Here is a 22,763-nt window from a genome sequence, read left to right on the forward strand (position 1 = left end):
TACTTCCCGACCCACGGCCCGGACGACAGCGGCCGCTTCCCGCGCTTTTCGCGGTTTCCCGCGCAGGTGCGCACCAAAAATAACGGCCACAACGAGGGACGCACTGCGCAGGCGCGCCCACCGCAAGATCGCACTGTGCATGCGCAGTGGCGCAACGAACGCCGTGACGTCATGACGTGCGGCAATTGTGGAGCTCTACATTTAAAAGGGCAATGTCCTGCAAAAAACCGACAGTGCCTCAGATGTGGCAAGATGGGCCACTACGCAGCCCACTGTCGTTCGGCTCAACCCATGGATCCGGCGCATCCTCGACAATCTCGCAGACAAGTCAGGACCGTCCAGCCCACGCATCAAGACTTCCAGTTAAGTGATGCAGATGACCATGATGCCTTCCGCGTTTCCGTCATCGATGTCAACAAGGTCAATGCCATCAATCCAGCCGATGAGTGGTGTGCCACCCTGACGGTCAACCGATCACGCGTCGCCTTCCGTCTGGACACCGGCGCATCCGCCAACCTGATTGCATATTCTGCAGTCCAGGCCATGAAGGTCAAACCACCCATCACGCCATCCCGGCTCAAGATGGTTGACTATAACGGGAACGTCATCCCGTCCATAGGATCTTGCCAGCTACAGGTGACTCACAAGATGTACACGGCCACACTCCCCTTCGAAGTTGTCGGCTCATCAAAGGACTCGTTACTGGGCGCACAGGCGTGTAAGGTCCTTCACCTGGTACAGCGCATTATGTCTCTCTCTCCAGATGAGATATCCGACTTCCCGGATGCTGAGTTCCACGCAAATCTCCATTCCCTCCTTGCTCACAACCAGGAGGTTTTTGAAGGCATGGGGACATTGCCATACACGTACAAGATTCGACTCAGACCGGACGCCATCCCTGTCGTTCACGCACCTCGCAGGGTTCCTGCGCCACTCAAAGACCGCCTCAAGGCACAACTGCAGATTCTTCAGGACCAAGGGGTCCTATCCAGGGTCACGGAGCCCACGCCATGGGTCAGCTCCATGGTCTGTGTAAAGAAGCCCTCTGGCGAGCTCCGTATATGTATAGATCCTAAAGATCTGAATAACAACATCATGCGGGAACACTATCCCATCCCGAAACGAGAGGACCTCACCAGCGAGATGGCGCGAGCCAAAATATTCACCAAATTGGATGCGTCCAAAGGATTTTGGCAGATCCAACTGGACCCAGCCAGCCGAAGACTATGCACATTCAACACCCCTTTTGGCAGATTCTGCTACAACCGGATGCCATTCGGCATCATTTCAGCATCTGAAGTTTTCCACCGCATTATGGAGCAGATGATGGAAGGCATCGAAGGGGTACGTGTATATGTGGACGATATCATCATTTGGTCCACCACTCCGCAGGAACACATGCATCGTCTACGACGTGTCTTCACCCGCATACGACAAAATGGCCTGCGTCTCAACCGTGCGAAGTGTGCCTTCGGCCAAACGGAGCTGAAATTCCTCGGGGACCACATCTCAAGGTCAGGGGTCCGTCCCGATGCAGACAAGGTTAGCGCCATCACAGCCATGCCACGACCGGCTGACAAGAAGGCTGTCTTAAGATTCCTGGGCATGGTCAACTTCCTTGGGAAGTTCATTCCCAACCTGGCTTCTCATACAACAAATATGCGCCATCTCGTAAAAAAATCGACAGAATTCAACTGGCACCAATCGCATCAGCGGGAATGGGAGGAGCTCAAGCACAAACTGGTCACGGCACCAGTGCTGGCCTTCTTTGACACGACTCGCCCTACAAAGATCTCAACAGACGCCAGCCAATCTGGTATTGGAGCGGTACTCCTGCAAAAAGACAGCACGTCGTCATGGGCCCCGGTTGCATATGCCTCACGAGCCATGACCCCACCGAACAGCGCTACGCGCAAATCGAAAAAGAATACCTGGGCTTGTTAACTGGACTGGACAAGTTCCACGACTATGTGTATGGCCTGCCACGATTTACGGTCGAAACTGACCACCGCCCCCTGGTCAACATCATTAACAAAGACCTGAACGACATGACTCCTCGCCTCCAGCGCATCTTACTCAAACTCAGGAGGTACGATTTCGAACTGATCTACACTCCGGGGAAGGAGCTCATCGTGGCGGACACTCTTTCCCGAGCAGTGAGCACACCACCAGATGCGGAGGGGTTCGTGCGTCAAATTGAGGCACACGTAACTCTGACAGCAGCAAATCTGCCAGCTGATGATCCTAGTCTGGCCCACATACGCGCAGAGACGGCGACTGACCCCCTTCTGCAGCGAGTGATGCGCCACATGACGGAAGGGTGGCTCAAAGGGCAGTGCCCCCAGTTTTATAATGTGCGAGATGATCTTACCAACATAGACGGGGTCCTTATGAAATCACACAGGATCGTTATTCCGCACAGCGTGCGCCAGATGATTCTTCATCAACTACACGAAGGCCACTTGGGCGTCGAAAAATGCAGACGAAGGGCCCGGGAGGCGGTATATTGGCCGGGTATTAATGAAGACATAGCCAACATGGTGCTCAACTGCACAACCTGTCAGAGGTTTCAGCCGGCGCAACCTCCGGAAACACTTCTACCACACGAGATGGTGACGTCCCCCTGGGCGAAGGTGGGTGTTGACCTATTTCACGCGCTCGGCAGAGATTACATCGTTATTATAGACTACTTCTCAAACTACCCGGAAGTCATGCCTCTCCATGATCTGACGTCGTCCGCAGTCATTGGGGCCTGCAAGGAAACATTTGCTCGCTATGGCATTCCAAGGACTGTCATGTCAGACAATGGACCCTGTTTCGCCAGCCGTGAATGGTCGTCCTTTGCCGCAGCATATGGTTTCACTCATGTGACATCCAGCCCTCTGCATCCACAATCGAACGGGATGGCTGAAAAGGGTGTCCACATCGCCAAGCGGCTCCTGTGCAAGGCGGCTGCTGCCGGATCGGACTTTAACCTTGCCTTGCTGGCCTATCGATCGGCCCCGCTATCCACGGGTCTCTCGCCAGCGCAGCTACTAATGGGTCGCTCCCTCAGGACGACGGTACCTTCCATCCTGGCACCAACAACAGACCATGAGACGGTTCTTCGGAACATGCAAATGCAGCGTGATCGCCAGAAAAGTTGGTACGACACACGAGCGACGGACCTGCCCCCCCCTGTCCTCCGGAGACAAAGTACGCGTCCATCAACCGTATGGTGGCTGGTCAGCACCGGCCGAAGTCCTCCGACAAGTGGCTCCCCGCTCGTTCCTGGTTCGCATGCCGGATGGTTCAGTGCGTCGCCGCAATCGGCGCGCCCTTCGCCGACTTCCACGCTCGCAGCCACACAGTACGCACACGCCAGATCCTCAACGGGCTTCCGAGGATGACTTTGTGGAGCTGCCGCACATCACGCCCTTTCCATCGCCACCCATGGCCATGCCTGCACAGCAGCCGGTGGTTCTTGATCCACCCTTGAGGCGGTCAACCCGAACTCGTCGCAAGCCCATTAGACTGGACTTATAATACCGTTCATATGTTTAACAAGTTGCACAATTTTACATGATAACCTGTTGTTGTTTATCGTTCCAGATGTCGTCTGACTGGCCAACTGTTCAAGTTTTTTTCTTCTCTCGTTCGCATTTATGTTATGTTATGGTACAACATGGTTCATGTGACGCACCCGACATCGCCCCATGTACATAGTTCCGTCATACGCACACGACACACACACACTCTTCGATGCACTCACGACACGATCGTATTTATTACCACGTAGGCACATATCTTTGTAAAAAGGGGGGATGTCATGATATTCAAACACACACATCATGATGGACACACCAACAGGCAAATCAGAGCACACAACACCACAACCAATCACAGACAAGAACACCAACTACATAAAAAGCACGAGCACGACACCTGGAGGTCAGTAGGTCTGGGGACAAGGAAACAAGAAAGAGCTGTTAAAACATCACAAGCAGGGAACCCCCACGTGCAGAGTGCAAAGACCAAACTGTACATAGTAAGTTTGAATAAAATAGCGTTGTACCATATACAACCGTGTTGGCTCATCTGTGTGTCAGAACACCCAACACCACACTCTGTATCTAACCCCGTGCTTACCTGCCCTGGGAGTGTTTGATAGGGACAGTGTAGAAGGAGCTGTACTCTGTATCTAACCAGGTGCTGTACCTGTCCTGGGGGTGTTTGATGGGGACAGTGTAGAAGGAGCTTCACTCTGTATCTAACCCCATGCTGATCCTGTCCTGGGAGTGTTCGATGGGGACAGTGTATAGGGAGCTTTACTCTGTATCTAACCCCGTGCTGCACCTGTCCTGGGAGTGTTTGATGGGGACAGCGTAGAGGGAGCTTTACTCCGTATCTAACCCCGTGCTGTACCTGTCCTGGGAGTGTTTGATGGGGACAGTGCAGTGGGAGCTTTACTCTGTATCTAACCCCGTGCTGTACCTGACCTGGGAATGTTTGATGGGGACAGTGTAGAAGGAGCTTCACTCTCTATCTAACCCCGTGCTGTACCTGTCCTGGGAGTGTTTGATGGGGTCAGTGTAGAAGGAGCTTTACTCTGTATCTAACCCCATGCTGTACCTGTACTGGGAGTGTTTGATGGGGACATCTAGAAGGAGATTTGCTCTTTACCTAACCCCATGCTGTACCTGTCCTGGGAGTGTTTGAATGGGACAATGTAGAAGGAGCTTTACTCTGTATTTAACCCGTGCTGTACCTGTCCTGGGAGTGTTTGATAGGGACAGTGTAGAATGAGCTGGACTCTGTATCTAACCCGGTGCTGTACCTGTCCTGTGAGTGTTTGATGAGGACAGTGTAAAGGGAGTTTTACTCTGTATCTAACCCTGTGCTGTACCTGACCTGGGAAGGTGTGATGGGGACTGTGTAGAAGGAGCTTTACTCTGTATCTAACCCCGTGCTGAACCCAGTGCTGATCCTGTCCTGGGAGTGTTTGATGGGGACAGTGTATTGGGAGACTTATTCTGCATCTAACCCCGTGCTGTACCTCTCCTGGGAGTGTTTGATGGGGACAGTGCAGAGGGAGCTTTACTCTGTATCTAACCCCGTGCTGTACCTGTCCTGGGAGTGTTTGAAGGGGCAGTGTCGAGGGAGCTTTACTCTCTATCTAACCCCGTGCTGGACCTGTCCTGGGAGTGTTTGACAGTGACAGTGTAGAATGAGCTTTACTCTGTATCTAACCCCGTGCTTACCTGTCCTGGGAGTGTTTGATAGGGTTGGGAGTGTTTGATAGGGACAGTGTAGAAGGAGCTGTACGCTGTATCTTCCCCGGTGCTGTACCTGTCCTGTGAGTGTTTGATGAGGACAGTGTAGAGGGAGTTTTACTCTGTATCTAACACTGTGCTGTACCTGTCCTGGGAAGGTTTGATAGGGACAGTGTAGAAGGAGCTGTACTCTGTATCTAACCCCGTGCTGTACCTGTCCTGGGAGTGTTTGATGGGGACAGTGTATTGGGAGATTTACTCTGTATCTAACCCCGTGCTGTACCTGTCCTGCGAGTGTTTGATGGGGACAGTGTATTGGGAGATTTACTCTGTATCTAACCCCGTGCTGTACCTGTCCTGCGAGTGTTTGATGAGGACAGTGGAGAGGGAGTTTTACTCTGTATCTAACCCCGTGCTGTACCTGTCCTGGGAGTGTTTGATAGGGACAGTGTATTGGGAGATTTACTCTGCATCTAACCCCGTGCTGTACCTGTCCTGCGAGTGTTTGATGAGGACAGTGGAGAGGGAGTTTTACTCTGTATCTAACCCTGTGCTGCACCTGCCCTGGGAGTGTTTGATGGGGACCGTGTAGAAGGAGCTTTACTCTGTATCTAACCCCGTACTGTACCTGTCCTGGGAAGGTTTGATGGGGACAGTGAAGAAGGAGCTTTACTCTGTATCTAACCTCGTGCTGTACCTGTCCTGGGAGTGTTTGATGGGGACCGTGTAGAAGGAGCTTTACTCTGTATCTAACCCCGTACTGTACCTGTACTGGGAGTGTTTGATGGGGACAGTGTAGAAGGAGCTTTGCTCTTTACCTAACCCCGTGCCGTACCTGCTCTGGGAGTGTTTGATGGGGACAGTGCAGAGGGAGCTTTACTCTGTATCTAACCCCGTGCTGTACCTGTCCTGGGAGTGTTTGATGGGGACCGTGTAGAAGGAGCTTTACTCTGTATCTAACCCCGTACTGTACCTGTACTGGGAGTGTTTGATGGGGACAGTGTAGAAGGAGCTTTGCTCTTTACCTAACCCCGTGCTGTACCTGTCCTGGGAGTGTTTGAATGGGACAGTGTAGAAGGAGCTGTACTCTGTATTTAACCCCGTGCTGTACCTGTCCTGGGAGTGTTTGATAGGGACAGTGTAGAAGGAACTTTACTCTGTATTTAACCCAGTGCTGTACCAGTCCTGGGTGTGTTTGATGAGGACAGTGTAGAGGGAGCTGTACGCTGTATCTTCCCCGGTGCTGTACCTGTCCTGGGAGTGTTTGATGGGGTCAGTGTAGAGGGAGCTTTACTCTGTCTCTAAACCTGTGCTGTACCTGTCCTGGGAAGGTTTGATGGGGACAGTGTAGAAGGAGCTTTACTCTGTATCTAACCCCGTGCTGATCCTGTCCTGGGAGTGTTTGATGGAGAGAGTGTAGAGGGAGCTTTACTCTGTATCTAACCCTGTGCTGTACCTGTCCTGGGGTGGTTTGATGGGGACAGTATAGAAGGAGCTTTGCTCTGTATCTAACCCCGTGCTGTACCTGTCCTGGCAGTGTTTGATGGGGACAGTGTGGAAGGAGCTTTACTCTGTATCTAACCCGGTACTGTACCTGTACTGGGAGTGTTTGATGGGGACAGTGTAGAAGGAGCTTTGCTCTTCACCTAACCCCGTGCTGTACCTGTCCTGGGCGTGTTTGTATGGGACAGTGTAGAGGGAGCTTTACTCTGTAAATACCCCCGTGCTGTAGCTGTCCTGTGAGTGTTTGATGAGGACAGTGTAGAGGGAGTTTTACTCTGTATCTAACCCCGTGCTGTACCTCTCCTGGGAGTGTTTGAATGGGACAGTGTAGAAGGAGCTTTACTCTGTATTTAACCCCGTGCTGTACCTGTCCTGGGAGTGTTTGATGAGGACAGTGTAGAGGGAGCTTTACTCTGTATCTAACCCCGTGCTGATCCTGTCCTGGGAGTGTTTGATGGAGAGAGTGTAGAGGGAGCTTTACTCTGTATCTAACCCTGTGCTGTACCTGTCCTGGGAGTGTCTGATGGGGACAGTGTGGAAGGAGCTTTACTCTGTATCTAACCCTGTGCTCTACCTGTCCTGGCAGTGTTTGATAGGGACAGTGTAGAAGGATCTGTACTCTGTATCTAACCCTTTGCTGTACCTGTCCTGTGAGTGTTTGATGAGGACAGTGTAGAGGGAGTTTTACTCTGTATCTAACCCTGTGCTGTACCTGTCCTCGGAGTGTTTGATAGGGACAGTGTAGAAGGAGCTGTACTCTGTATCTAACCCGGTGCTGTACCTGTTCTGGGATTGTTTGATGGGGACAGTGCAGAAGGAGCTTTACTCTGTATCTAACCCCGCGCGGTACCTGTCCTGGGAGTGCTTGATGGGGACAGTGTAGAAAGAGCTTTACTCTGTAACTAACTCCGTTCTGTACCTGTCCTGTGAGTGTTTGATGAGGACAGTGTAGAGGAAGCTTTACTCTGTATCTAACCCTGTGCTGTACCTGCCCTGGGAGTGTTTGATGAGGACAGTGTAGAGGGAGTTTTACTCTGTATCTAACCCCGTGCTGTACCTGTCCTGGGAGTGTTTGATAGTGACAGTGTAGAAGGAGCTGTACGCTGTATGTTCCCCGGTGCTGTACCTGTCCTGGGAGTGTTTGATGGGGACAGTGCAGAAGGAACTTTACTCTGTATTTAACCCAGTGCTGTACCAGTCCTGGGTGTGTTTGATGGGGACAGTGTAGAGGGAGCTATACTCTGTCTCTAAACCTGTGCTGTACCTGTCCTGGGAAGGTTTGATGGGCAAAGTGTAGAAGGAGCTTTACTCTGTATCTAACCCCGTGCTGATCCTGTCCTGGGAGTGTTTGATGGAGAGAGTGTAGAGGGAGCCTTACTCTGTATCTAATCCTGTGCTGTACCTGTCCTGGCATTGTTTGATGGGGACAGTGTGGAAGGGGCTTTACTCTGTATCTAACCCCGTGCTGTACCTGTCCTGGGAGTGTTTGATGAGGACAGTGTAGAGGGAGATTTACTCTGTATCTAACCCTGTGCTGTACCTGTCCTCGGAGTGTTTGATAGGGACAGTGTAGAAGGAGCTGTACTCTGTATCTAACCCCGTGCTGAACCCAGTGCTGATCATGTCCTGGGAGTGTTGGATAGGGACAGTGTATTGGGAGATTTATTCTGCATCTAACCCCGTGCTGTACCTCTCCTGGGAGTGTTTGTTGGGGACAGTGCAGAGGGAGCTTTACTCTGTATCTAACCCCGTGCTGATCCTGTCCTGGGAGTGTTTGAAGGGGCAGTGTCGAGGGAGCTTTACTCTCTATCTAATCCTGTGCTATTCCTGTCCTGGTAGGGTTTGATGGGGACAGTGTAGAAAGAGCTTTACTCTGTATCTAACCCCGTGCTGTACCTGTCCTGGGAGTGTTTGACTGTGATAGTGTAGAATGAGCTTTACTCTGTATCTAACCACGTGCTTACCTGTCCTGGGAGTGTTTGATAGGGACAGTGTAGAAGGAGCTGTACTCTGTATCTAACCCGGTGCTGTACCTTTCCTGGGAAGGTTTGATGGGGACAGTGTAGCAGGAGCTTTACTCTGCATCTAACCCCGTGCTGTACCTGTCCTGGGAGTGTTTAATGGGGACAGTGTGGAAGGAGCTTTACTCTGTATCTAACGCCGTGCTGTTCGTGTCCTGGGAGTGTTTGATGGGGACAGTGTAGAGGGAGCTTTACTCTGTAAATAACCCCGTGCTGTAGCTTTCCAGTGAGTGTTTGATGAGGACAGTGTAGAGGTAGCTTTACTCTGTATCTAACCCAATGCTGTACCTGTCCTGGGAGTGTTTGATGGGGACAGTGCAGTGGGAGCTTTACTCTGTATCTAACCCCGTGCTGTACCTCTCCTGGGAGTGTTTGATAGGGCTAGGAGAGTTTGATAGGGACAGTGTATTGGGAGATTTACTCTGCATCTAACCCCGTGCTGTACCTGTCCAGGGAAGGTTTGATGGGGACAGTGTAGAAGGAGCTTTGCTCTGTATCTAACCCCGTGCTGTACCTGTCCTGGCAGTGTTTGATGGCGACAGAGTGGAAGGAGCTTTACTCTGTATCTAACACCGTGCTGTTCATGTCCTGGGTGTGTTTGATGGGGACAATGTAGAGGGAGGTTTACTCTGTATCTAACCCTGTGCTGTACCTGTCCTGGGAAGGTTTGATGGGGACAGTGTAGAAGGAGCTTTACTCTGTATCTAACCCCGTTCTTTACCTGTCCTGGGAATGTATGATGAGGTCCATGTAGAAGGAGCTTTACTCTCCATCTAACCCCGTGCTGTCCATGTCCTGGGAGTGTTTGATAGGGCTGGGAGTGTTTAGTAGGGACAGTGTAGAAGGAGCTTTACTCTGTATCTAACCCCTTGCTGATCCTGTCCTGGGAGTGGTTGATGGGGACAGTGTAGAGGGAGCTTTACTCTGTATCTAACCCGGGGCTGTACCTGTCTTGGGAGTGGTTGATGGGGACAGTGTAGAAGGAGCTTTACTCTGTATCTAACCCCGTGCTGTACCTGTCCTGGCAGTGTTTGATGGGGACAGTGTGGAAGGAGCTTTACTCTGTATGTAACCCCGTGCTGTACCTGTCCTGGGAGTGTTTGATGGGGACAGTGTAGAAGGAGCTTTACTCTGTATCTTACCCAATGCTGTACCTGTCCTGGCAGTGTTTGATGGGGACAGTGTGGAAGGAGCTTTACTCTGTATGTAACCCCGTGCTGTACCTGTCCTGGGAGTGTTTGATGGGGACAGTGTAGAAGGAGCTTTACTCTGTATCTTACCCAATGCTGTACCTGTCCTGGGAGTGTCTGATGGGGACAGTGTAGAGGGAGCTTTACTCCGTATCTAACCCCGTGCTGTACCTGTCCTGGTAGTTTTTGATGGGGACAGTGCAGTGGGAGCTTTACTCTGTATCTAACCCCGTGCTGTACCTCTCCTGGGAGTGTTTGATGGGGACAGTGTAGAAGGAGCTTTACTCTCTAGCTAACCCCGTTCTGTACCTGTCCTGGGAGCGTTTGATAGGGCTAGGAGTGTTTGATAGGGACAGTGTATTGGGAGATTTACTCTGCATCTAACCCCGTGCTGTACCTGTCCTGGTAGATTTTGATGGGGACAGTGCAGTGGGAGCTTTACTCTGTAACTAACCCCGTGCTGTACCTTTCCTATGAGTGTTTGATGAGGACAGTGTAGAGAGAGCTTGACTCTGTATCTAACCCCGTGCTGATCCTGTCCTGGGAGTGTTTGATGGGTGTGATAGTATGTATTAGGGGTCATGTGGCACTGGAAGCCCTAATGTCATTGGCTGACAGATCCCGGTTCCTGGTTGGCCGTTGACCTCGAGCTCCGCCCTGAAGGCGGAGTATAAGAGGCCGGAGTCCTCCCCCGCAGGCCATTCTACTATTGAGCTGCGGGGGAACAGATACGCTAAATAAAGCCTCATCGACTTCACTCTATTCGTCTCACGGAGTCTTTGTGTGCTACAATTTATTAAGCGTGCCTAAAAAGGACTAAGGAGCTCAGGATCATCCCGGAATGCCTGAGGATCAGCCCCCACACAGTGAACGCGGCAGCAGCCTTCAAGCACTGGCAGACTTGTTTCGAGGCCTACCTCAGAACGGCCACCGGCTGGGTCACAGAAGACCAAAAACTACAGGGTCTGCACTCGAGGGTAAGCACTGAGATTTTCTCCCTCATCGAAGACGCGGAGGATTTCCAGACGGCGTTCGCAGCACTGAAAAGTCTCTACGTCCGCCCAGTTAACCAAATCTACGCTCGCTACCAGCTCGCGACGAGACGGCATGGTCCCGGAGAATCGATGGACGAATTCTACGCCGCGCTGCTGATTTTGGGGCGAGCCTGCAGCTGCCCTTCGGTGAACGCAAATGAACACACGGACATGTTAATGCGTGATGCTTTTGTGGCGGGTATGAATTCCTCCCAAATCCGCCAAAAACTTCTAGAAAGAGAGTCGCTAGGACTCTCAGAGGCACGGGCCCTAGCAGCCTCCCTAGACGTGGCCGCGCGTAATATCCGCGCCTCCGGCCCCGACCGCGCGGCAGCCCATTGGGCTCCGTACGTACCCGTCGCGACAAACCCGCCCCCCCCCCCCCCGGACGCCCCACAGGCTTGCGCGGTTCAGACGTCAAGTCGCACCGGGGGCGCCCGCTGCTATTTCTGCGGCCAGGCGAAACACCCCCGGCAGCGCTGCCCGGCCCGCGCAGCAATCTGCAAGAGCTGCGGGAAAAAGGGCCATTTCGCGGTTGTGTGCCGGTCCCGCGAGGTCGCCGCTGTCCCGGGAGAACAGGGAGCCCTGCAAGCCGTTTACGCTCCCCAACCCCCCCAGCGCACCATGTACGACCCGCAGGCGCAGCCGCTCTGGGTCACGACCACCGCGGTCCCGGGAGAACAGGGAGCCCTGCACGCCGCTTACGCTCCCCAACCCTCCCCCCCGCACCCCATGTATGACCCGCCGGCGCTACCGCTTTGGGTCCCGACCACCACTCTCCACGGAGAAGAGGGAGTTCTGCGCGTCTCTAACGCCCCCCTAACCCCCCCCCCCGCGCCCCACGTCTGACCCGACGGCGCTACCAACTTGGGTCCCGACCACCGCTGTCCCCGGAGATGAGGGAGCTCCGCGCGGTCCTAACGCTCCCCAACCCCCCCAGCGCCTATTGTGCGACCCGCAGACACCGCCATTTTGGGTCCCGGCCACCACGAGGGGAGGAAGGGCGCCGCCATCTTGGGCCACCCCAGACCTGTACGACGCGTAGGGGCGGCCATTTTGTCCACCCCCGCCGCCATCTTGTGACCCCCCGGCCATGTGCGATGTATGGGGGCGGCCATTTTGTTCATCCCCGACGCCATCTTGGACGGCAACAACGGACCCCACTCCACTACTACAACCACGTCTCGCTTCAATTACGCTCGATCAAGCTCGGCCCCGGACACTCCAGACGACGACGACAACGGTGCTAATAAACGGCCATGAGACACCATGCCTAGTCGACTCCGGGAGCACGGAGAGCTTTATCCACCCCGACACGGTAAGACGCTGTTCCTTGACCACCTATCCCAGCGCACAAAAGATTTCCCTAGCTGCAGGATCCCACTCCGTACAGATCCAAGGTTTCTGCATAGTTACCCTAACGGTGCAGGGGAGGGAGTTCAAAAACTACAAACTACACGTCCTTCCCCAACTCTGCGCCCCCACCTTACTGGGATTAGATTTCCAATGCAATCTACAGAGCCTTACATTCAAATTCGTCGGCCCAATACCCCCACTCACTATCTGCGGCCTCGCAACCGTCAAGGTGCAACCCCCGTCCTTGTTGCGAACCTCACCCCGGATTGCAAACCCGTCGCCACTAGGAGCAGACGGTGCAGCGCCCAGGACCGGACCTTCATTCGGTCCGAAGTATAGGGGGAACAGACACGCTTAATAAAGCCTCATCGACTTCACTCTATACGTCTCACGGAGTCTTTTTGCGCTACAATGGGGGCAGTGCAGAGGGAGCTTTTCTCTATATCTAACCATGTGCTGTACCTGTCCTGGGACTGTTTGTTAGGGCTGGGAGTGTTTGATAGGGACAGTGTATTGGGAGATTTACTCTGCATCTAACACCGTGCTGTACCTGTCCTGGGTGTGTTTGATGGGGACAGTGTAGAAGGAACTTTACTCTGTATTTAACCCCGTGCTGTACCTGTCCTGTGAGTTTTTGATGAGGAACGTGTAGAGGGAGCTTTACTCTGTATCTAACCCTGTGCTGTACGTCTCCTGGGAGTGTTTGATGGGGACAGTGTAGAAGGAGCTTTACTCTGTATCTAACCCCGTGCTGTTCCTGTACTGGGAGTGTTTGATGGGGACAGTGTAGAGGGAGCTTTACTCTGTCTCTAACCAGTGCTGTACCTGTCCTGGGAGGGTTTGATGGGGACCGTGCAGAGGGAGCTTTACTCTGTATGTAACCCCGTGCTGTACCTGTACTGGGAGTGTTTGCTGGGGACAGTGTAGAGGGAGCTTTACTCTGTATCTAACCCCGTGCTGTACCTGTACTGGGAGTGTTTGATAGGGACAGTGTAGTAGGAGCTTTATTCTCGATCTAACCCCGTGATGTACCTGTCCTGGGAGTGTTTGATAGGGCTAGGAGTGTTTGATAGGGACAGTGTATTCGGAGATTTACTCTGCATCTAACCCCGTGCTGTACCTGTCCTGGGAGTGTTTGATGGGGACAGTGTAGAAGGAGGTTTACTCTGTATCTAACACCGTGCTGTACCTGGACTGGGAGTGTTTGATAGGGACAGCGTAGAAGGAGCTTTGCTCTTTACCTAACCCCGTGCTGTACCTGTCCTGGGAGTGTTTGAATTGGACAGTGTAGAAGGAGCTTTACTCTGTATCTAACCCCGTGCTGTACCTGTCCTGGGAGTGTTTGATGGGGACAGTGTGGAAGGTGCTGTACTCTGTATCCAACCCGGTGCTGTACCTGTCCTGGGAGTGGTTGATGGGGACAGTGTGGAGGGAGATTTACTCTGTAACTAACCCCGTGCTGTACCTGTCCTGTGAGTGTTTGATGAGGACAGTGTAGAGGGAGCTTTACTCTGTATCTAACCCTGTGCTGTACCTGTCCTGGGAAGGTTTGATGGGGACAGTGCAGAAGGAGCTTTACTTTGTATCTAACCCCGTCCAGACCCCATGCTGATCCTGTCCTGGGAGTGTTAGAATGGGACAGTGTCGAAGGAGCTTTACTCTGTATCTAACCCCGTGCTGTACCTGTCCTGGCAGTGTTTGTTGGGGACAGTGTGGAAGGAGCTTTACTCTGTATCTAACCCCGGGCTGTACCTGTTCAGGGAGTGTTTGATGGGGACAGTGTAGAAGGAGCTTTACTCTGTATCTAACCCCGTGCTGTACCTGTCCTGGGAGTGTTTGACGGGGACAGTGTGGAAGGAGTATTACTCTGTATCAAAGGCCGTGCGGTGCATGTCCTGGGAGTGTTTGATGGGGACAGTGTAGAGGGAGATTTACTCCGTATCTAACCCCGTGCTGTACCTGTCCTGGGAGTGTTTGATAGGACAGTGTATTGGGAGATTAACTCTGCATCTAACCCCGTGCTGTACCTGTCCTGGGAGTGTTTGATGGGGACAGTGTAGAAGGAGCTTTACTCTGTATCTAACCCCGTGCTGTACCTGTCCTGGCAGTGTTTGTTGGGGACAGTGTGGAAGGAGCTTTACTCTGTATCTAACCCCGGGCTGTACCTGTTCAGGGAGTGTTTGATGGGGACAGTGTAGAGGGAGCTTTACTCTGTATCTAACCCTGTGCTGTACCTGTCCTGGGAGTGTTTGACGGGGACAGTGTAGAAGGAGCTTTACTCTGTATCTAACCCCGTGCTGTACCTGTCCTGGGAGTGTTTGACGGGGACAGTGTAGAAGGAGCTTTACTCTGTATCTAACCCTGTGCTGTACCTGTCCTGGGTGTGTTTGATGGGGACAGTGTAGAGGGAGCTTTACTCTGTATCTAACCCCGTGCTGTACCTGTCCTGGGAGTGTTTGTTAGGGACAGTGGATTGGGAGATTTACTCTGCATCGAACACCGTCTTGTCCTGGGTGTGTTTAATGGGGACAGTGTAGAGGGAGCTTTACTCTGTATCTAACCCTGTGCTGTACCTGTCCCTGGAGTGTTTGATGGGGACAGTGTAGAGGGAGCTTTACTCTGTATCTTACCCCAGGCTGTACCTGTCCTGGGAGTGTTTGATGGGGACAGTGCAGTGGGAGCTTTACTCTGTATCTAACCCCGTGCTGTACCTGACCTGGGAATGTTTGATGGGGACAGTGTAGAAGGAGCTTTACTCTGTATCTAACCCCATGCTGTACCTGTACTGGGAGTGTTTGATGGGGACATCTAGAAGGAGATTTGCTCTTTACCTAACCCCATGCTGTACCTGTCCTGGGAGTGTTTGAATGGGACAATGTAGAAGGAGCTTTACTCTGTATTTAACCCGTGCTGTACCTGTCCTGGGAGTGTTTGATAGGGACAGTGTAGAATGAGCTGGACTCTGTATCTAACCCGGTGCTGTACCTGTCCTGTGAGTGTTTGATGAGGACAGTGTAAAGGGAGTTTTACTCTGTATCTAACCCTGTGCTGTACCTGTCCTGGGAAGGTGTGATGGGGACTGTGTAGAAGGAGCTTTACTCTGTATCTAACCCCGTGCTGAACCCAGTGCTGATCCTGTCCTGGGAGTGTTGGATAGGGACAGTGTATTGGGAGATTTATTCTGCATCTAACCCCGTGCTGTACCTCTCCTGGGAGTGTTTGATGGGGACAGTGCAGAGGGAGCTTTACTCTGTATCTAACCCCGTGCTGTACCTGTCCTGGGAGTGTTTGAAGGGGCAGTGTCGAGGGAGCTTTACTCTCTATCTAACCCCGTGCTGGACCTGTCCTGGGAGTGTTTGACAGTGACAGTGTAGAATGAGCTTTACACTGTATCTAACCCCGTGCTTACCTGTCCTGGGAGTGTTTGATAGGGACAGTGTATTGGGAGATTTACTCTGCATCTAACCCCGTGCTGTACCTGTCCTGCGAGTGTTTGATGAGGACAGTGGAGAGGGAGTTTTACTCTGTATCTAACCCTGTGCTGTACCTGTCCTGGGAGTGTTTGATGGGGACCGTGTAGAAGGAGCTTTACTCTGTATCTAACCTCGTACTGTACCTGTCCTGGGAAGGTTTGATGGGGACAGTGTAGAAGGAGCTTTACTCTGTATCTAACCCCGTACTGTACCTGTACTGGGAGTGTTTGATGGGGACAGTGTAGAAGGAGCTTTGCTCTTTACCTAACCCCGTGCCGTACCTGCTCTGGGAGTGTTTGATGGGGACAGTGCAGAGGGAGCTTTACTCTGTATCTAACCCCGTGCTGTACCTGTCCTGGGAGTGTTTGATGGGGACCGTGTAGAAGGAGCTTTACTCTGTATCTAACCCCGTACTGTACCTGTACTGGGAGTGTTTGATGGGGACAGTGTAGAAGGAGCTTTGCTCTTTACCTAACCCCGTGCTGTACCTGTCCTGGGAGTGTTTGAATGGGACAGTGTAGAAGGAGCTGTACTCTGTATTTAACCCCGTGCTGTACCTGTCCTGGGAGTGTTTGATAGGGACAGTGTAGAAGGAACTTTACTCTGTATTTAACCCAGTGCTGTACCAGTCCCGGGTGTGTTTGATGAGGACAGTGTAGAGGGAGCTGTACGCTGTATCTTCCCCGGTGCTGTACCGGTCCTGGGAGTGTTTGATGGGGACAGTGCAGAAGGAACTTTACTCTGTATTTAACCCAGTGCTGTACCAGTCCTGGGTGTGTTTGATGAGGACAGTGTAGAGGGAGCTTTACTCTGTATCTAACCCCGTGCTGTACCTGTCCTGGGAGTGTTTGATGGGGTCAGTGTAGAGGGAGCTTTACTCTGTCTCTAAACCTGTGCTGTACCTGTCCTGGGAAGGTTTGATGGGGACAGTGTAGAAGGAGCTTTACTCTGTATCTAACCCCGTGCTGATCCTGTCCTGGGAGTGTTTGATGGAGAGAGTGTAGAGGGAGCTTTACTCTGTATCTAACCCTGTGCTGTACCTGTCCTGGGGTGGTTTGATGGGGACAGTATAGAAGGAGCTTTGTTCTGTATCTAACCCCGTGCTGTACCTGTCCTGGCAGTGTTTGATGGGGACAGTGTGGAAGGAGCTTTACTCTGTATCTAACCCGGTGCTGTACCTGTACTGGGAGTGTTTGATGGGGACAGTGTAGAAGGAGCTTTGCTCTTCACCTAACCCCGTGCTGTACCTGTCCTGGGCGTGTTTGTATGGGACAGTGTAGAGGGAGCTTTACTCTGTAAATACCCCCGTGCTGTAGCTGTCCTGTGAGTGTTTGATGAGGACAGTGTAGAGGGAGTTTTACTCTGTATCTAACCCCGTGCTGTACCTGTCCTGGGAGTGTTTGAATGGGACAGTGTAGAAGGAGCTTTACTCTGTATTTAACCCCGTGCTGTACCTGTCCTGGGAGTGTTTGATGAGGACAGTGTAGAGGGAGCTTTACTCTGTATCTAACCCCGTGCTGATCCTGTCCTGGGAGTGTTTGATGGAGAGAGTGTAGAGGGAGCTTTACTCTGTATCTAACCCTGTGCTGTACCTGTCCTGGGAGTGTCTGATGGGGACAGTGTAGAAGGATCTGTACTCTGTATCTCACCCTTTGCTGTACCTGTCCTGTGAGTGTTTGATGAGGACAGTGTAGAGGGAGTTTTACTCTGTATCTAACCCTGTGCTGTACCTGTCCTCGGAGTGTTTGATAGGGACAGTGTAGAAGGAGCTGTACTCTGTATCTAACCCGGTGCTGTACCTGTTCTGGGGTTGTTTGATGGGGACAGTGCAGAAGGAGCGTTACTCTGTATCTAACCCCGCGCGGTACCTGTCCTGGGAGTGCTTGATGGGGACAGTGTAGAAAGAGCTTTACTCTGTAACTAACTCCGTTCTGTACCTGTCCTGTGAGTGTTTGATGAGGACAGTGTAGAGGAAGCTTTACTCTGTATTTAACCCAGTGCTGTACCAGTCCTGGGTGTGTTTGATGAGGACAGTGTAGAGGGAGCTTTACTCTGTATCTAACCCCGTGCTGTACCTGTCCTGGGAGTGTTTGATAGTGACAGTGTAGAAGGAGCTGTACGCTGTATCTTCCCCGGTGCTGTACCTGTCCTGGGAGTGTTTGATGGGGACAGTGCAGAAGGAACTTTACTCTGTATTTAACCCAGTGCTGTACCAGTCCTGGGTGTGTTTGATGAGGACAGTGTAGAGGGAGCTTTACTCTGTATCTAATCCCGTGCTGTACCTGTCTTCGGAGTGTTTGATGGGGACAGTGTAGAGGGAGCTATACTCTGTCTCTAAACCTGTGCTGTACCTGTCCTGGGAAGGTTTGATGGGCAAAGTGTAGAAGGAGCTTTACTCTGTATCTAACCCCGTGCTGATCCTGTCCTGGGAGTGTTTGATGGAGAGAGTGTAGAGGGAGTCTTACTCTGTATCTAATCCTGTGCTGTACCTGTCCTGGCATTGTTTGATGGGGACAGTGTGGAAGGGGCTTTACTCTCTATCTAACCCCGTGCTGTACCTGCCCTGGCAGTGTTTTATAGGGACAGTGTAGAAGGAGCTGTACTCTGTATCTAACCCTTTGCTTTACCTGTCCTGTGAGTGTTTGATGAGGACAGTGTAGAGGGAGATTTACTCTGTATCTAACCCTGTGCTGTACCTGTCCTCGGAGTGTTTGATGGGGACAGTGCAGAGGGGGCTTTACTCTGTATCTAACCCCGTGCTGAACCCAGTGCTGATCATGTCCTGGGAGTGTTGGATAGGGACAGTGTATTGGGAGATTTATTCTGCATCTAACCCCATGCTGTACCTCTCCTGGGAGTGTTTGTTGGGGACAGTGCAGAGGGAGCTTTACTCTGTATCTAACCCCGTGCTGATCCTGTCCTGGGAGTGTTTGAAGGGGCAGTGTCGAGGGAGCTTTACTCTCTATCTAATCCTGTGCTATTCCTGTCCTGGTAGGGTTTGATGGGGACAGTGTAGAAAGAGCTTTACTCTGTATCTAACCCCGTGCTGTACCTGTCCTGGGAGTGTTTGACTGTGATAGTGTAGAATGAGCTTTACTCTGTATCTAACCACGTGCTTACCTGTCCTGGGAGTGTTTGATAGGGACAGTGTAGAAGGAGCTGTACTCTGTATCTAACCCGGTGCTGTACCTTTCCTGGGAAGGTTTGATGGGGACAGTGTAGCAGGAGCTTTACTCTGTATCTAACCCCGTGCTGTACCTGTCCTGGGAGTGTTTGATGGGGACAGTGTAGAGGGAGCTTTACTCTGTAAATAACCCCGTGCTGTAGCTTTCCAGTGAGTGTTTGATGAGGACAGTGTAGAGGTAGCTTTACTCTGTATCTAACCCAATGCTGTACCTGTCCTGGGAGTGTTTGATGGGGACAGTGCAGTGGGAGCTTTACTCTGTATCTAACCCCGTGCTGTACCTCTCCTGGGAGTGTTTGATAGGGCTAGGAGAGTTTGATAGGGACAGTGTATTGGGAGATTTACTCTGCATCTAACCCCGTGCTGTACCTGTCCAGGGAAGGTTTGATGGGGACAGTGTAGAAGGAGCTTTGCTCTGTATCTAACCCCGTGCTGTACCTGTCCTGGCAGTGTTTGATGGCGACAGAGTGGAAGGAGCTTTACTCTGTATCTAACACCGTGCTGTTCATGTCCTGGGTGTGTTTGATGGGGACAATGTAGAGGGAGCTTTACTCTGTATCTAACCCTGTGCTGTACCTGTCCTGGGAAGGTTTGATGGGGACAGTGTAGAAGGAGCTTTACTCTGTATCTAACCCCGTGCTTTACCTGTCCTGGGAATGTATGATGAGGTCCATGTAGAAGGAGCTTTACTCTCCATCTAACCCCGTGCTGTCCCTGTCCTGGGAGTGTTTGATAGGGCTGGGAGTGTTTAGTAGGGACAGTGTAGAAGGAGCTTTACTCTGTATCTAACCCCTTGCTGATCCTGTCCTGGGAGTGGTTGATGGGGACAGTGTAGAGGGAGCTTTACTCTGTATCTAACCCCGTGCTGTACCTGTCCTGGGAATGTTTGAGTGTAGTGTGGAGGGATGTACCTCTATTTTGTTGCTTCTTTCCCTGCAGGAGAGTCCATGGGGCACATTTATGGGGACCTGGGACATGCCGCATCATATTCCAAATCCATACGTACACACCACAGGACGACAGCCCGAGGCAGCAAAGAAGCTGCTCGACCAGGTGAAGGCATCACCTCTGAACCATGTCAGAAATGGATTTGTGCCGCATCCATTATTCCCGGTGAGCCATATACGCAATAATCCCAACCACACGGTCAGAGGGTCAGTACTGAGGGAGCGCTGCACAGTCAGAGGATCGGTACTGAGAGAGCGCTGCACTGTCAGAGGGTCAGTACTGAGGGAGCGCTGCTCTGTCAGAGGGTCAGTACTGAGGGAGTGCTGCACAGTCAGAGGATCGGTACTGAGAGAGCGCTGCACTGTCAGAGGGTCAGTACTGAGGGAGCGCTGCTCTGTCAGAGGGTCAGTACTGAGGTAGCGCTGCTCTGTCAGAGGGTCAGTACTGAGGGAGCGCTGCACTGTCAGAGGGTCAGTACTGAGGGAGTGCTGCTCTGTCAGAGGGTCAGTACTGAGGGAGTGCTGCACTGTCAGAGGGTCAGTACTGAGGGAGTGCTGCACTGTCAGAGGGTCAGTACTGAGGGAGTGCTGCACTGTCAGAGGGTCAGTACTGAGGGAGTGCTGCACTGTCAGAGGGTCAGTACTGAGGGAGTGCTGCACTGTCAGAGGGTCAGTACTGAGGGAGTGCTGCACTGTCAGAGGGTCAGTACTGAGGGAGTGCTGCACTGTCAGAGGGTCAGTACTGAGGGAGTGCTGCACTGTCAGAGGATCAGTACTGAGGGAGTGCTGCTCTGTCCGAGGGTCAGTACTGAGGGATTGCTGCACTGTCAGAGGGTCAGTGCTGAGGGAGTGCTGCACTGTCAGAGGGTCAGTACTGAGGGAGTGCTGCTCTGTCCGAGGGTCAGTACTGAGGGAGTGCTGCACTGTCAGAGGGTCAGTACTGAGGGAGTGCTGCACTGTCAGAGGGTCAGTACTGAGGGAGTGCTGCACTGTCAGAGGGTCAGTACTGAGGGAGTGCTGCACTGTCAGAGGGTCAGTACTGAGGGAGTGCTGCTCTGTCCGAGGGTCAGTACTGAGGGAGTGCTGCACTGTCAGAGGGTCATTACTGAGGGAGTGCTGCACTGTCAGAGGGTCAGTATTGAGGGAGTGCTGCACTGTCAGAGGGTCAGTACTGAGGGAGTGCTGCACTGTCAGAGGGTCAGTACTGAGGGAGTGCTGCACTGTCAGAGGGTCAGTACTGAGGGAGTGCTGCACAGTCAGAGGGTCAGTACTGAGGGAGTGCTGCACAGTCAGAGGGTCAGTACTGAGGGAGCGCTGCACAGTCAGAGGGTCAGTACTGAGGGAGCGCTGCACTGTCAGAGGGTCAGTACTGAGGGAGCGCTGCACTGTCAGAGGGTCAGTACTGAGGGAGTGCTGCTCTGTCCGAGGGTCAGTACTGAGGGAGCGCTGCACTGTCCGAGGGTCAGTACTGAGGGAGTGCTGCACTGTCAGAGGGTCAGTACTGAGGGAGTGCTGCACTGTCAGAGGGCCAGTACTGAGGGAGTGCTGCACAGTCAGAGGGTCAGTACTGAGGGAGCGCTGCACTGTCAGGGGGTCAGTACTGAGGGAGCGCTGCACTGTCAGAGGGTCAGTACTGAGGGTGTGCTGCACTGTCAGAGGGTCAGTGCTGAGGGAGTGCTGCACTGTCAGAGGGTCAGTACTGAGGGAGTGCTGCTCTGTCCGAGGGTCAGTACTAAGGGAGTGCTGCACTGTCAGAGGGTCAGTACTGAGGGAGTGCTGCACTGTCAGAGGGTCAGTACTGAGGGAGTGCTGCACTGTCAGAGGGTCAGTACTGAGGGAGTGCTGCACTGTCAGAGGGTCAGTACTGAGGGAGTGCTGCTCTGTCCGAGGGTCAGTACTGAGGGAGTGCTGCACTGTCAGAGGGTCATTACTGAGGGAGTGCTGCACTGTCAGAGGGTCAGTATTGAGGGAGTGCTGCACTGTCAGAGGGTCAGTACTGAGGGAGTGCTGCACTGTCAGAGGGTCAGTACTGAGGGAGTGCTGCACTGTCAGAGGGTCAGTACTGAGGGAGTGCTGCACAGTCAGAGGGTCAGTACTGAGGGAGTGCTGCACTGTCAGAGGGTCAGTACTGAGGGAGCGCTGCACTGTCAGAGGGTCAGTACTGAGGGAGCGCTGCACTGTCAGAGGGTCAGTACTGAGGGAGTGCTGCTCTGTCCGAGGGTCAGTACTGAGGGAGCGCTGCACTGTCCAAGGGTCAGTACTGAGGGAGTGCTGCACTGTCAGAGGGTCAGTACTGAGGGAGTGCTGCACTGTCAGAGGGCCAGTACTGAGGTAGTGCTGCACAGTCAGAGGGTCAGTACTGAGGGAGCGCTGCACTGTCAGGGGGTCAGTACTGAGGGAGCGCTGCACTGTCAGAGGGTCAGTACTGAGGGTGTGCTGCACTGTCAGAGGGTCAGTGCTGAGGGAGTGCTGCACTGTCAGAGGGTCAGTACTGAGGGTGTGCTGCACTGTCAGAGGGTCAGTACTGAGGGAGCGCTGCACTGTCAGGGGGTCAGTACTGAGGGAGTGCTGCACTGTCAGAGGGTCAGTACTGAGGGAGTGCTGCACAGTCAGAGGGTCAGTACTGACGGAGTGCTGCACTGTAAGGGGGTCAGTACTGAGGGAGCGCTGCACTGTCAGAGGGTCAGTACTGAGGGAGTGCTGCACTGTCAGAGGGTCAGTACTGAGGGAGTGCTGCACTGTCAGAGCGTCAGTACTGAGGGAGTGCTGCACTGTCAGAGGGCCAGTACTGAGGTAGTGCTGT

At 52.8% G+C, this 22,763-nt stretch overlaps 1 protein-coding gene across 1 annotated transcript in view; it reads left to right on the plus strand.

The window, feature by feature from the left end:
- cfap126 (cilia and flagella associated protein 126) overlaps positions 1 to 22,757 on the plus strand; it is a 49,886-nt gene extending 27,129 nt beyond the window's left edge. The window contains exons 4-5 of the mRNA XM_072500515.1: positions 19,953 to 20,167; positions 22,739 to 22,757. Of these exons, the coding sequence (XP_072356616.1) occupies positions 19,953 to 20,167; positions 22,739 to 22,757 (234 nt within the window). The remainder of the gene's footprint in view (positions 1 to 19,952; positions 20,168 to 22,738) is intronic.
- Positions 22,758 to 22,763: the final 6 nt, after the last annotated feature.

The sequence above is a fragment of the Scyliorhinus torazame genome, chromosome 4 (assembly GCF_047496885.1).
Source record: "Scyliorhinus torazame isolate Kashiwa2021f chromosome 4, sScyTor2.1, whole genome shotgun sequence".
NCBI lineage: Eukaryota > Metazoa > Chordata > Chondrichthyes > Carcharhiniformes > Scyliorhinidae > Scyliorhinus > Scyliorhinus torazame.